The 13,583-nt window shown below is 53.1% G+C and overlaps 1 protein-coding gene across 1 annotated transcript in view; it reads left to right on the forward strand.

The window, feature by feature from the left end:
• The window catches only part of MLPH (melanophilin), a 27,421-nt gene extending 15,502 nt beyond the window's left edge, over positions 1 to 11,919 (forward strand). Inside the window, 8 exon segments of the mRNA XM_031063492.1 lie at positions 1 to 16; positions 1,786 to 1,977; positions 7,608 to 7,763; positions 7,871 to 7,963; positions 8,134 to 8,199; positions 8,329 to 8,386; positions 9,823 to 9,920; positions 10,217 to 11,919. The exon segment at positions 1 to 16 is cut by the window's left edge and continues 59 nt beyond it. Of these exon segments, the coding sequence (XP_030919352.1) occupies positions 1 to 16; positions 1,786 to 1,977; positions 7,608 to 7,763; positions 7,871 to 7,963; positions 8,134 to 8,199; positions 8,329 to 8,386; positions 9,823 to 9,920; positions 10,217 to 10,243 (706 nt within the window). The 3' untranslated portion in view covers positions 10,244 to 11,919.
• Positions 11,920 to 13,583: the final 1,664 nt, after the last annotated feature.

Below are 13,583 nucleotides of genomic sequence, written 5' to 3' on the forward strand. Positions count from 1 at the left end.
GACGCGCCCTGACGAGGTAACCAGGCAGGAATCCTGCAGGGATGGGCTCTGGGCTCTGCTGCTCCTTTCCCCTGCCCACTGCAGAGGCAGCCAGCACTGCAGGCAGAGACAAAATCATGGAAATATTTAGGTTGGAAGGGACCTCTGAGATCACAGAGCCCAACCGTTCCCCTGCCACTGCCAAGTCCTTCACTGAACTCTGTCCCCAAGTGCCACAACCACCTGGGCTCTCTGAGTTCACTCCTGTTTTGGCCTTGGAGGCTTTTCTCCACTTCCAGGTGATGGAGTGCCTTAGGAAACATTGCATGGCAGGGCAGAAACTGCAGGAAATTGAGCCCATTTAGACCCTGTGCAAACCAGTGCCTTCCTTGCCCCCTCTGCACAAGGGAAATTTGGTTTCAGGCTGATACTTCATGAAGTGTTAATTTCAGGAGTTGTTTTGTTAGGTGGTGTCTGTATCTGCAGAGCTGTGACAGCTCATTTGAAATCATGGGACACTCAAGTGTGCCTCTGAGGAAGGCACCAGGTTATTGTGACTGTGAGAGCTGAGTCAAGGAGCATTTCTGTATCTCTTCTGAGCTGCCCTGATCTTACCATGCCATCAAACTTGGAAGAAAGCAGCTAAATTAAGTTAAAGCTGAGCAACACTGCAGAACCTGTGAATACTTAGACCGCTTAACATTGATTTTTGGGCTTCTAATTTTAGACTATGCACTCTTTTCCTTCATGTGAACCCATCACCACTGTGGCTGCTGATGGCTCAGGAGAATGGATGGTGATAATTACAGGCAAAGCCCCCAGGCATGGATGGAACAATGCAATTTCTCCATTTTTTTTTCCTAAAATTCACAGAAGGGGGTGGCCACAATTTTAATCATTCAGGGTTTCCATCAGTAATCCTGACCAAGGGAGTAAGAGGTTTGCACAGTGTCAGGTTCCCACACTTTATTCCCATGTCCAAGGCAAATCAGAGCACAGGCAGTGGGTCCAAACAGCTGTGGGACAGGCTGAGGTTAACTACAGAACAAAGCAGAAAGGATAGCAGAGCCCTGGAATACATTGCCTGGGAAAAAAGATTGCCTGCTGCAGATGCTGCTGTTGGAGGCTGTTAAAAAACAGCTCAGACAAAACCCCACCAGGAATGATGCAGGTAATTGTATTCCCATCTTGATGCAGGGGTCAACAAGTTCAGGAACTTCTGGAGATCTCTTCCAGTGCCTGGGAGTTTAACAGGATTCTTCTCCAGCTACCATGAATTGCACCTAACAACAGGGGTGGGTGGTAAATTGCCACCTGTCCTCCAGGGAAATTTGCTGTGGGGGTTCTCATCCCAAATGAGGTTACCCAGAGGTTCCAGAAGTTACCTCAGGGAGTGGCAATTCCCATGGCTGCTTCCCTCTCCCTGGTGGACCTTGTTTCTGGGTTGCTGTGATCTCTGCCCTCAGAGCCACCAGCTCCTAATGAAAATGTGGTGATTTTTGGCCCCAAATCCCTCATGCCCACCTTTTTAAGGATGGGGGAAAGGCAATTTTCCACAGAGAAAACTGAGCAGGTTCTGTGTGTGGGGAAAATGGGAGTGGAGGTTCTTTAGGTCAGGGGTTTGTGTTCCTCAGTGAGGAGCTGGGGCACAGCTCTCTGGGCTCTGCTGTGCCCTGGGGTGGTTTGGAAGCCCCTCTGTGGTCCCACTCCTCAAGCTCCTCTGCTTGGTGAGCCTGTCTGGACCCGGGCAGGCCCCATGTCCACCACAGGAGGTTCTCACACCTTTCCCTTCTTCTGCTCCTCCAGTCTCTGGCCCCAGAGTCCCACACTGACCCTGATGCTGAGGAGGAGGAGCTGAAGAGGAAGCTGGAGGAGTTAGCCAGCAACATCAGCGATAAAGAAGTCTCCTCTGACGAGGAGGAGCGTGAAGAGGAGAAGAGAGCAAGGAAACCAGAGATGACTTCCTCCAGCGAGGCTGTGACCAGGGATGTTAGAAAGGTAATCTGTGCCCTACCACCCACATCATTCCAGGCTGCATCCATGGTTCCTCCTGCTCTCAGTGCTTTGTGGATTTACACCATGGAAATGGGACTCTCCTTCTGTCCAACACCACCACCAGGGCTGTGTCTGTGTCTGCTTCAGCAATGCCAAGGGATAGGGAAGTCCCAGGGTGTTAGATCTGGATATTTATCATTGTAGGCTCCCCCAGTCCCAGCCAAGAGTCAAAAGTAAAGCCTCTGAGAGTTCTTGCAGGCTCCTGCCTGTCATGGAGAGGTACAAAGCCTCCACATCTACCTAAAGGAGTGGCCCCAGGATCTGGAAGTCACTATGGAGAAGAGCCCTGGGGTGGGAGAAGAGCTCTGTGACTAGGTAGTACCAGCCTTTGTCAGGCACCTGCTACAGCCTGAAATGTCTTTTCCACACCTGTCAGTGCTCCTGAATCCCTAAATCCCTGACCCCACTCTGCTAGATCAGCATCTCTTGCATTTCCAGCTCTGTGCTGCCTCCTGTCCCTACTCCATGGTGGATGACCCATGGGGACAGGAGGACAGATCACAGCAGTGTGTCCCCAGTTGTGCAGAGGCTCCAAAATAATCCATTAGGGATAAACACACAGTAAGTTATGCATCTAAATGCAAATAAATGCGTCTGCATGAAGATATTTCAAATCATCTCAATCCACAAGAAATTGTTAAATGAGGATTCTTAAGTGATGGAGGGCCCCCAAGAGTGGGTAAGCTTCAGTTCCTGCCTGGCAGGAGAAGGTGGAGCTTGTGCTGACGTGGTTTTATGGTTAATGCAGTTCATTTTGGCAAGCAGATCTCGATTGTTACTTGATTTTGGCTTTTTTACTGAAGGAGGTGAGTTGTTTGGTCTGCAGCAATGGCAATATTAATATACCTATTAATATTAGCACTGATGGAGAGGTCAGCACTCCCTGTTGGGTCTCTGAGGGCAGGTTTGCTCATCCCCTCCCTCCTGCCTTGGCTGTGGAAGGGGGATGTGTGCATTTGCTCCAAAATGGTGGCAAAAGAATGAAGCAGGCACCATCCTGCCCGTCTCCTCTCCTGCAAAGCTTGGATGCTGTGGTGGCTTGCATGGTGCCATGAAGCCTCCATTTAATGTCCATTTGTTCCTCACCACACAAAACCTGGTGGGTTTGGGCACCACTTGCTGTGCTCTCCCTGCCACTGGAGCAGCAGAGCTTCCTCACCCACAGCATCCTTTACTGCCTCATTTTTCCTGATCCTTACCCACAGCATCCTTTACTGCCTCCTTTTCCCTGATCCTCACCCACAGAATCCTTTACTGCCTCCTTTTTCCTGACCCTCACCCACAGCATCCTTTACTGCCTCCTTTTTCCTGACCCTCACCCACAGCATCCTTTACTGCCTCCTTTTTCCTGAAAGCTGCTTTCAGATGCTTGCTGCAGGCAGACTTAACTTCTCCCAGATTGAACAATCTGCATCATCTTAATAACCATTTCTAATTAAGTGTAGATAAGTGGTAATTCACCAAGCCAAGGTTTCTGTGTTTGAAACCTCTGTTTCTGTGTTTGAAAGCCTCTGCAGCAGGCAGAGGCTCAAACCCTGAACTGTTGGTGTGGTACCAGTGTAAGATTCTGGTTTCTTATCAAATGAAGCCTGGATCCTCCAGATTTTTTACTTTCTGTGCCCCCAGGCCCTGCTATGAAGCAGGGAGGAGTATTGAGATAGAAATGCCTGCAGTAGCTGGACCAGCCTTGGTTAAAGACTGTCAGCATGGACGATGTTGAGCACCAACTTTCCTTATACTTGCAACAGATCCAGGTTTGGATTCTGTGTGATTCTGAGGGATTTTTGATGGCAGGTTCTTCCTCCAGTCAAGAGGAAATATTCTGACTGGGGGAGCACTGTGATGGAAGCACACGAACCTAATGGAAAATGTGAAAAAACTCTGCTGTACCATGAAGGCACCATAAAATGATAAAAACATCATCTGCACTGAGTTAGCTGGTTCTCTGCAGGACAGCTTGCCTGGAAATACATGCGGCTGTAAACACAACCAGCACATATGTCACCCCCATGTCCTTGGTTTCTAGGGAATTATCAGCTGGGAGAGACATGATGAGTTTCTTGGGGCCATTTTTACCCGTGTTTAGCACCTCATCAAGCCAAGGGCAGCACTTAGGGGCAGTTATTGCCATCAGTGCTCCTTGGGGTGGGAAGAGAGGACATAATTAGCCCCAAGTTCTGTCATTGTGGCAATGCAATCATTTTATGGGGTCAGGCTGGTTTTGTTCTTTTGCCACAAACTCAAGGAGTTGTTTGCATCTCCGCTCAGGCCCGCTGAGGTGGAAAGCAATATGCTGCAATTAGATCTTAACTGCTGCCTAACCCAGTGGCCCTCAGGTGCTTCCAGGGAGAGAAACATCCCTCCATAACCTCTTCTCCAAGCCTTTGGAGGTGAGCTCTTGTCACAGCCATCCTGCAGGAAGCAGAGGCTGAGACCAAAGCTCTGCTGGTGTAGAGCCCTTCATGAGCCCCTTAATCACCACTCCTCCCTCTTCCCACAGCTCCTGGAGGTCTGGTGTCCCTCTCCCCCCTGGCTTGTGCTGGTTTATACACCACATTAACATAACGTTGTGAAAAACAGCAATCGCTTTTTTTTTTTTTTTAAATTTTAAAAGTTTAATAGTAATAAAATGGTTATAAAAATAGTAATACAATTAGAGTAATAATAATTTGGACAATTTGAATTGGGACGCTATGAGACAATAGAAACAAAGAGTTACAGATGGTCCGGTTACCTTTTTCTGGGCAGCACGAGCCCAAAAAAGGACGCACGTTAACAGAGGATTAACCCTTAAAAACAATAACCTGTTGCATATTCATTCACCTCATACATAAATTCCATTCAAACACAGGATTCTGTTGGTCACCATCAATTTCTTCCTCCGAATCCTAACAGCGCCTTCGAGGCGGGAAGAATTTAGTTTCTTCTGATAATGGGCAATAAATTCTCTTTCTCTGAAAGATTTCGGTGTCCTGTGGCTGCTATCTTGCCGCAAGTCCTTTCTTTACAAAAAAAAAGTATCCTACCTAGCATAGTTTCTATTTTAACATTTTGTTATAACCTAAAACTATATTTAACACACTACTTAAGAGAATTAATACATCACTTTCTAACACAACACATATAATATTCATTTTGATATTTGCTAAAAGCCAACCATAAAATATGCATTTTTCACAACATCCATGTTTTTTTTTCCCTCCCTCCTTCCCTCCCTCCCTGTGCTTTGGCTCTGGCAGAGGTCGTCGGCTCAGGCTTTGAGTGAGATCACGGCCAAAGTGCTGAGAGCCATAAACGCCACGGAGGAGGCGGTGTGGGAGTCGGTGCATGGACACAGCCAGGGCTGGGCTCTCCCTGCAGGGCACCTGCCAGGTGGGAGAGAGGTGGCCGAAGTGTACCAGGAGCTGGAGGAAAATGTAAGGCTCCCCAGAGATTTTGGGCAGAGGGCGGGTGGTGTGGTGGTGTTCGCAGGGGTCCCAGGACCAGGGAAGAGATGAGGATCTGACTCCATGTTTCAGAAGGCTGATTTATTATGATATATATTATATTAAAACCATACTAAAAGAATAGAAGAAAGAATTTCATCAGAAGGCTGGCTAAGAATAGAAAAAGAATGATAACAAAGGCTTGTGACTGCCCGAGACAGTCTGGACAGCTGGACTGTGATTGGCCATTAATTAGAAACAACCACATGAGACCGATCACAGATGCAGCTGTTGCGTTCCACAGCAGCAGATAACCATTGTTTACATTTTGTTCCTGAGGCCTCTCGGCTTCTCAGGAGAAAAAATCCTAAGGAAAGAATTTTTCATAAAACATGTCTGGGACAGGGTGGGAATGCAAAGGAATCCCCCCCTCCCCTGAAATTTCTTGTTAGGGGGTAGGTCAGCACTGAAAGGATGTTCAGCAGAGGGATTAAAAAGTCTGGATTAATGGTACAACAGCAAAAGAAGGCGTTCTGTCTTGTGACTTTCCCTCCCTTGGTTCCTGGGTGATGAGTTGGTCCCCACCCTGCTGTAGCATGGCTTTGTTGGATCTCAGCAGTCCCTGCTCCAGCAAAACTCGTGTCCCATTCCCTTCAGCTCCTCCCCAGCACTGTGTGTGTGTTTCATCGAGGGGTTCATGAGCATCACCCCCCTGTTCACTAAGGCTGCTTGTGCCTGGGGCAGGTGACAAGTCCACAGCCTTGGATTTGTCCCAATCCCCCTGCAAGGTTCGTGTGACTCTGGAGCACTGACAGCTCTTTTAGCCACCATAAACCCATAGGAATTCCCTGTGATTCCCTGTGGAAACATTGTGCATCCACAGTGCCCTGTACCAAGCTCCAAAGAAACAGTTCAAATAAGAGTTGGATCTCCATCTGAGTGTAGGGAATGCCCTGCAATGGGGAGCAGGGTTTTAGGACACTAAATTTTTTAGCCACTCTGTGGCTCATCTCTCACTGGGGAAAGCTTATAAGTAAGGCAGCTACAACACCTGGATGCTTTCTGGCCAAATACAGCATCCCAGGGGAAGAGGGTTGGATGAATGAAGGTTTTGGGGTTTGTAAGGTTGGGAAGGATGTGAACTTGGGGCTTGCTGTCAGCTGGGGACAGGGCTGGCTAGACAATGGCCCTGGGAGCAGTGTGTCATGCTGCCACTCCCTCAGGGACCCTGGCTGAGCCACAGCTGTCTGTGGCCACTCTGTTCTCCTCTGCAAGGCATGCCACCCACCTTGGAGGGCACTGGGAGAGCCTGATGGGCCACCAACAAATCCCTGTGGCTCAGGTTGGGTGTTCATGGCCTTAGGGTTTGCACTGGGACCCCTGGGAGTGTGGTGCTGTGATTTGGGTGGATGGGCTGCAGCTCAGTGCATGCAGAGGAAGCTTTGCACAATGGCCAGCCCAGGGAAAGCTGAGAGGGCTGGAGGAGCACAAATTGCCATGGCAGTGCTGAGATCTTGGGATCAGTCAGCAGAACAGTGGCCACAGCTCATGGGATTGCATAGGGATGTGTTAATGCTTCCTGAGCTGCCTGGCTTGGACCTGTGTCCTTGGAGTAACCTGGGAGGAGACAAGTGGCAGTAAAACCAGAGGTTTTATTGGGATAGATCCTTTTAGCCTTCTTCTCTAGGCAGCAAAGGCTGCCCTGCTCTGACCCTGCTCCCAGCAACACAGACACCCTTGAAACAGACTGAGCAGGTTTGGAGAGTCAGTTTGTCTCCTCTTCCTCACAGGACACAGCAGCCTGAGCTGGTTTGCAGCTGGTACCTGCTCTCCCTCTGAGCACACAGCACAAAGTGCTGGCTGCTGCTTCTCTCCAGCAGGTCACTGAGTTTTGGTCCTTCCTGTGTTCCCACTGAGCCTCTCACCGCTTCACACTGTTGGTAATTGCTCTCCAAAAGCCCAGGGAAGGGAGAAAATGAGAAGAAAAGCCGTGTCAGAGCTGACTGGCACTGTCTGTGCTGCGAGGCAAGAAGGCAGTCAAAAAAGGGTGGCAGGAGCTGCTGCGTCCAGGGCTGCAGCCACAGCAGGAGAGGAGAACTCCAAGAAGGTTAATCCTTCAATGCAATTTTTCCTTTTGTTGTATTTCAGGTGTACCTGGCTGCTGGAAAGACCTACCAGCTTGAGAAGACCCTGAAGGAGCTTGAGGAGGGGGCTCAGCACAGCGGCACCACTGACTCGGAGCTGTCGGAGCTGGAGGACAAAGTGGCCTCAGCAGCTGCCCAGGTGCAGCAGGCAGAGAGTGAGGTGAGAGCCTGACCCTGGCAGATGCTTTGCCCAGCCAGAGATGGCAAACAAAGGCACTGATGGCTCCTCCAACCGCCATCTGTGTGCCTTTTCTCCTCCTCCTAAAGATATCGGATATCGAATCCCGAATCGCGGCTCTGTCTGCTGCAGGGCTGACAGTGAAGTCTGTGGAAAAGGCAAAGAAGAAATCGAGCATGCAGGTGAGCATGGAGGGGGGTGGCTGTGATCTACCTGCTGCCCTGAGCTGTAGCTGCTGCCCCAGGTGCTGGGAAGGGCTGTCTGGCTCAGCTCTCCCTGTGCTGCCTGGTGCTCTGAGGTGTCTGCCTCCTCCTGCACCCCCAGAGACACCTCTGCTTTCCTCTGTCCACAGGCTGCCTGTCTCCATTCTCCTGCTCCTGCCAGCAGCAGCCCTGGGGAGTCTCTGGATGACATTAAAGTGAGTGTGTGGCACAGAGTTCAGCCTGGGCACAGCCAGGGGGCTGCCATCAGAGAGAGCCGTGGCCTCACTGGAGACCTCTGCCCTCCCAGCCCTTGGCCACAGCAGGCTGCTGCCCTTCTCTTGCAGGCAATGCCCGGGCTGCAGAGGTTCAGGAGGAAGTTCAACAGCCCCCTGGAAATCACCAGTAAGGAGCAGGACCCTGCCCCTGGGAGATGGGCACTGTGGGGGGCTGGGCTGGGCTTTGGGGGATGCTGCTCCCCTCTCTCTCCCCCTCTGCATCCAGCTGTGTATCTGCAGTGGAATCCCCTTCCCTGTGCTCATGGGCTGTGATGGGAGAGCAGAGGTCAGGCTGAGGTGGCTGAGTCCTCCAAGAACCAGGATTTGTCTGCAGCCACCCCACAGTCCAGGGAGACACCTGTGTGCCTTCATCCCCTGGGCTGTTCGGGCTCAAAGCCTCACCTAAGCCCATCCTCTCTTCTGACAGCAATTTCTCCCTTGCTTGGCCACCTTGGGGAAGGTATCCTTCCCTGGATGGCATGGCCTACCCCTGGAAGTGCTCCAGGCCAAGTTGGACAGGGCTTGGAGCAACCTGGCCTAGTAGAAGGTGTCCATGCCCATGGCAGGGGGTGGAACAAGAGGGGATTTCAAGTTCCTTTCAACCCAAACCATTCCATGACTCTGTGAATCTTGGCCCTGCTGCTGGGGGGCAAGAATCCCTCCAGGGCCCAGCTATGGGCAAAGAGCAGCTTGGGAGAGCTTCAGAGTGGATGGTGACCTGAAACTTGGCCCAGCAGCTGGTGTGGTGGGGGGACAATCACTGCAAACGCTTCATTCTGACCAACATCAGCGAGACCCATTAGGAAATGACTTTTCTATTTCTCTCTTATCTCTCTTCGCAAGCTTAAAGGCAGAAAGAGTGGCTCTCCTTCCAGATAATGGAAGATGAAGGGAGGGAATGGGGGAAGGATCGTGTATTGCAGAGGTAGAGCAGCATTTCCCCCATTCACATAGACAGTTAGCAGTGCTGCTCCCCAGGCTGGGGCTGGCAGGTGGAAAGGTCCCTTGTCTTCATCCTGAGGAGGAATCATCTGCTCTCCTTCCTGCAAAGGGCAGGCAGATAAAGGCAGCCCCCTGCCAGGAGATAGAGGGATGTGCAATGGGCACAGACATCACCAGGCAAGCCTAATCCTGTGCCTGGGCTGGGCCAGGGCTGGATTTGGTCTCCTGACTGCCTGCCTGGCAGGGCAGGGACTTGGAAAGCTGGGCCTGAAAAGGTGCAGCTGCTGGAAGAGGAGATGAATTAACAGGTTAAGAGATTCTCAAGGCTGGGGCAGGGAGAGCTGAGAGCTTCTCCCAGGCTGGGGTTTTGCTGCACCACCAGAGCAGAGTGTGGGAAGGCTGACCCAGCTCACAGAGAGCTCTGGAGAGCTGAGCAGCAGCAGCAGCAGCAGCTCTGTCTCCTCCTTACCAAAGCGCTCCCATCCCACAGAGGGGAGTGCCGGGATGCATCCAAACCCGCAGCCAGAGGGGGATCAGTCCATCCCAAGTGACTTGGTGGTCACTGAAAGCTCTGGTGAGGTGAGTGAGGAGCTGCTGGCCACCTCTCTCCCCTCCCTGCAGGTTTTGACGACTCCTTTGACCGCAACTCCGCGTACCGCGGCTCGCTGACGCAGAGGAACCCCAACGGCAAGAACAGGAGGGTGGAGCGGCTCTTTGCGGTATGGACCAGCCCAGGGCAGGGCTGCTGGCCTGGCTTCCCCTCAGACTGTCCTCCCCCAGGTTCTCCTCGAGCTGATGGAGCCCTCAGCTCCCTCCCTGCTGCCTGGTGAGGGCAGGAACGCCCGGGCACCACCCCTGAGGTCAGGGATGTCACAGCCCCAGAGAGGATGAACATCTCTGAATTCCCTCTCCCTGCGTGGTGGGACAGGGACTCACTCCTAGAAAGGGACAAGGGGATGCTGGGCTGGCTCAGGGTGGTGTGGACACTGAGATTTCTCCTTCTTGTGCCCTGCAGAAGCCTGTGATGACCCACCTGTCCTGAGGAGAGGGGACCTCCCTGCTGCCGCATTTCAGTGAGGATATGAGACCTCAGCAGCAAAGCCAAGCCTCTCACAGCCTTCCCTGCAACTCTTCCTTCTCCTGAGCCCCTCTCTCCCTGAAACCCTGGACAGAAAGGAAGCCAGAGGCCATGGGAGGAGGAGCAGAGCACTGGGGTGCAGACACGTGGCCAGGGGTTCTCTTGGGAGGATGCTGGAATGAGGGATGCTGGAACGGGACCTTGGGCTGGGGCAGCTCTTTGGGGCTGGGCCAGCCAAGGGGACCAGAGAGGTGCAGAGCAGGAGTGACCTCCTCAGGGGCAGCTGGGTGTCAGTGTGACATTCAGCACAGGGACTGGGCAGGGACACAGCCCTCCCTTGGCAGAAGCTGTCAGTGCCTGTCCCTGCTCTCTCCAGGCTGCTGTGAGCAGGGACAGTGAGCATGGAATGCCCTAGGGGTAGCCCAGGTAGAAGAGGGATTCAGGTACCCCAGGTAGCAGAGGGATCCAGGCATCCCAGTGCTGGGATTCACATCCTGATGCTGGTCCCAGTTCCCTGCCATGTCCTTTGTTTCCCTGCCCTGAGCAGCAAAGCAGGATGAGAGCAGTGCTGGTCCCCTCCCAGTGAGCACGTGCTCTTTGCCCCAAGCCATGCAAACACCCAGGGATGGCATTGTGGGGCCTCTTGGGACCCCCCCACCCTTTGGCAGGCCTGTGATGCCCTTTGGGGGCTGCAGCAGCCCTGGGCCCCTGGTGTCAGCCTCCCCCAGCTCCCCCAGGACGTTTGTTTGCCTCCAATATTCAACTCTGCACTGATCCCAGTGGATCAGTACCAGCCCCATTGCCATGAGCAGAGCACCAGGATGGGCAGAGGGTTGCTTTCTCTTGCAGGTCACTTTGGAAGAGGATTTTTGTTCTGTCCCTGTCCTGTACAGCCCCCTCCCTCCTTCCCTCCATCCCCAGTGGGCAAAGTGGGGAGGATCACTCACAGCTGGAGCAGGGACATCAGACCAATGCTGAGTTTCCCCTCCGTGGCCACCCAGGCTGGATCATTTTAGGCAATTCCTGAGCATCTGAGCTAAAACCACTTTAATTATGAGCAGTAGGGTGAGTTCTCATGCAAGTAACACATTTGTTTGGCTTTGCTAACAGTAGAGGCTGCTAACTGCCTAGGAATTGCTCCTGTGGTCATCCCAGAGAGTATTGTAAGTCCATAGTCTGGGTTCCCCAGCTGGAAACAAAAGCAGTTTCTTGATTTAAAATTAAATCCTTGTGGCCTGAAGCTCAACAGGGTAAGTGCAAACCTCTGCTGTGGCAGAAACTCCCAGGCACTGCAGCTTCACTGGATCCAGCCTGTGCTGTGCTGGGATGGCAGCTCCTGGGCTGGAAAAAGGGAGCTCCACCAAGACCATCCAAAGGGTTTGCACCCACCCTTGTGGCATCAGGGCTCAGCCTTCACCCAGGCCCATCTCCTGCTTGCCTGGTTCCAGCCCTGGCTCCATCCTTCCACGCCTGACCCTGTGCAGCAATCCCCACAGGGAACCTCAGCAGTGCCCACCAAGGCACCGTTCAGTAGCCACCCATGTTGTTCTTTGCTGGTTTCCTGACCCGTTTGCCTGTGTAGAGATGATAATAAATGTTCACTAAATCATGCAATAAAGCCAATTCTGTGTCCAGAACCACCCACCCATCTCCCAGTGTCTGTTTTTTCAGCGCACTCGAGCGAAGGCTCCTTTCTCTTCCCATGGAATCCCAGGATGGCTGGGCTTGGAAGGGACCTCAAAGCCCATCTCACACCCCCTGCCAAGGTCAGGGATGCCTTCCAGGTTGTTCCAAGCTCTGTCCAGCCTGGCCTTGCACACTTCTAGGGATCCACTCTGAGGGCCTCTCCACCCTGACAGGGAAGAATTCCTTTTCCAATATCCCATCCATCCCTGCCCTCTGGCAGTGAGAAGCCATTCCCTGTGTCCTGTCCATCCATCCCTTGTCCCAAGTCCCTCTCCAGCTCTCTGGGAGCCCCTTCAGGCCCAGGGAGGGCTCTGAGGTCTCCCCAGAGCTTTCTCTGCTCCAGATGAGCACCCCCAGCTCTCCCAGCCCAGCTCCAGCCCTCAGAGCCTCTCCATGGCCTCCTCTGGACCTGCTCCAGCAGCTCCATCCATTTCTTTACCCATCCTGTGCACTCCTTGCTTCAAGGCTGGCCAGGTGGAGCAGGCAGGAGCTGGACCAGCAGCACTGAAGCCGGGTGGGGGCAGGTGGTGCTCATCAGGATGGCCACATGAGTGGCCACAGGGCCACAGGTGTGATGATGGGGTCAGTGAGGTGCCCAGTGAGGTGGGCAAAGGGGATGCCCAGGCTGGTGCTGAGGAGGGGCTGGCCCTGAAATAAAGGCTCCAACTTGCATGGAAACCCTGAGCCCAGCCTGGCAGCTGAAGCCACAAGAAGCACAAGCCCACAGCATCGAGGGATTGCTTTGAATCTGTATTAAAGCTTTAAATCAGTATTAAATATCAGCAGCAGCTCTGGGGTGGAGAGAGGCCTGCTGAGCCCGGGCTGGGGATTCCCCTGGCTGGAGCCCCGGCTGGGGCAGGTTCTCCTCTCTCCAGCCCTTTCCCTGCTTTGCTGCACATCTGTGGCAGTGCCCTGTGCGCCAGCTGTCCCCAGCACGGGCTGTGCTCAGGCAGGGGAGCTGGGCACTGCCTGATTTGGAGCTCTGCCCCAGAGCAAAGCCACCCCACAAGGGTGAGATGGCAGAGACCTTTCCCTGCCCACACCCCGCTGGTGACAGTGTCTGCACAGTCCTGCCAGCACAGAGATGTCCCTGTTTTGGGATGTCCCATTCTGTCTGCTTGGACTGACCCTCACGCTGGCTCCTCCAGTGTCACATCCAGCAGAACAAACATCAGAAATCTTTAAAATCCGTTTAAAATGGGAGTGGGGGGCAGGGAAGGTGGGGATTTGGGGAACAAGCACATTCCTGCCAGCCCATGTGCCCCAGCATATCGCCTTCCCCTGGTGTCTGTGTTTAGTGTTCTGCTTTCCCTAAAACAAATTTTTTGGGGAGGAGTAGAGGGGAAGGGGTGGTGGTACCGCTGTGAATCCCGCGGTGGAGTCACAGCGTTCAGGGCAGCAGCACACACCGACCCCGGCAGAAGGAGCAGAAATCTTCCCCTGGTCCCAAATAACCCCGCGGGGAGGACGGGCATTACCAAATTCCCAAACCAGCGCCAGATAAAACGCGGCTCCCTTCTGACTCACCGACATGCCGGTGCTGATTTGGTGACAGGGGACAGCGGCGAGGGAGGGAGGGAGGGGAGATGCCCCGGCTCGGGGCTCGCCTCTGACATCA

The sequence above is a fragment of the Geospiza fortis genome, unplaced genomic scaffold (assembly GCF_000277835.1).
Source record: "Geospiza fortis unplaced genomic scaffold, GeoFor_1.0 scaffold407, whole genome shotgun sequence".
Classification (NCBI taxonomy): domain Eukaryota; kingdom Metazoa; phylum Chordata; class Aves; order Passeriformes; family Thraupidae; genus Geospiza; species Geospiza fortis.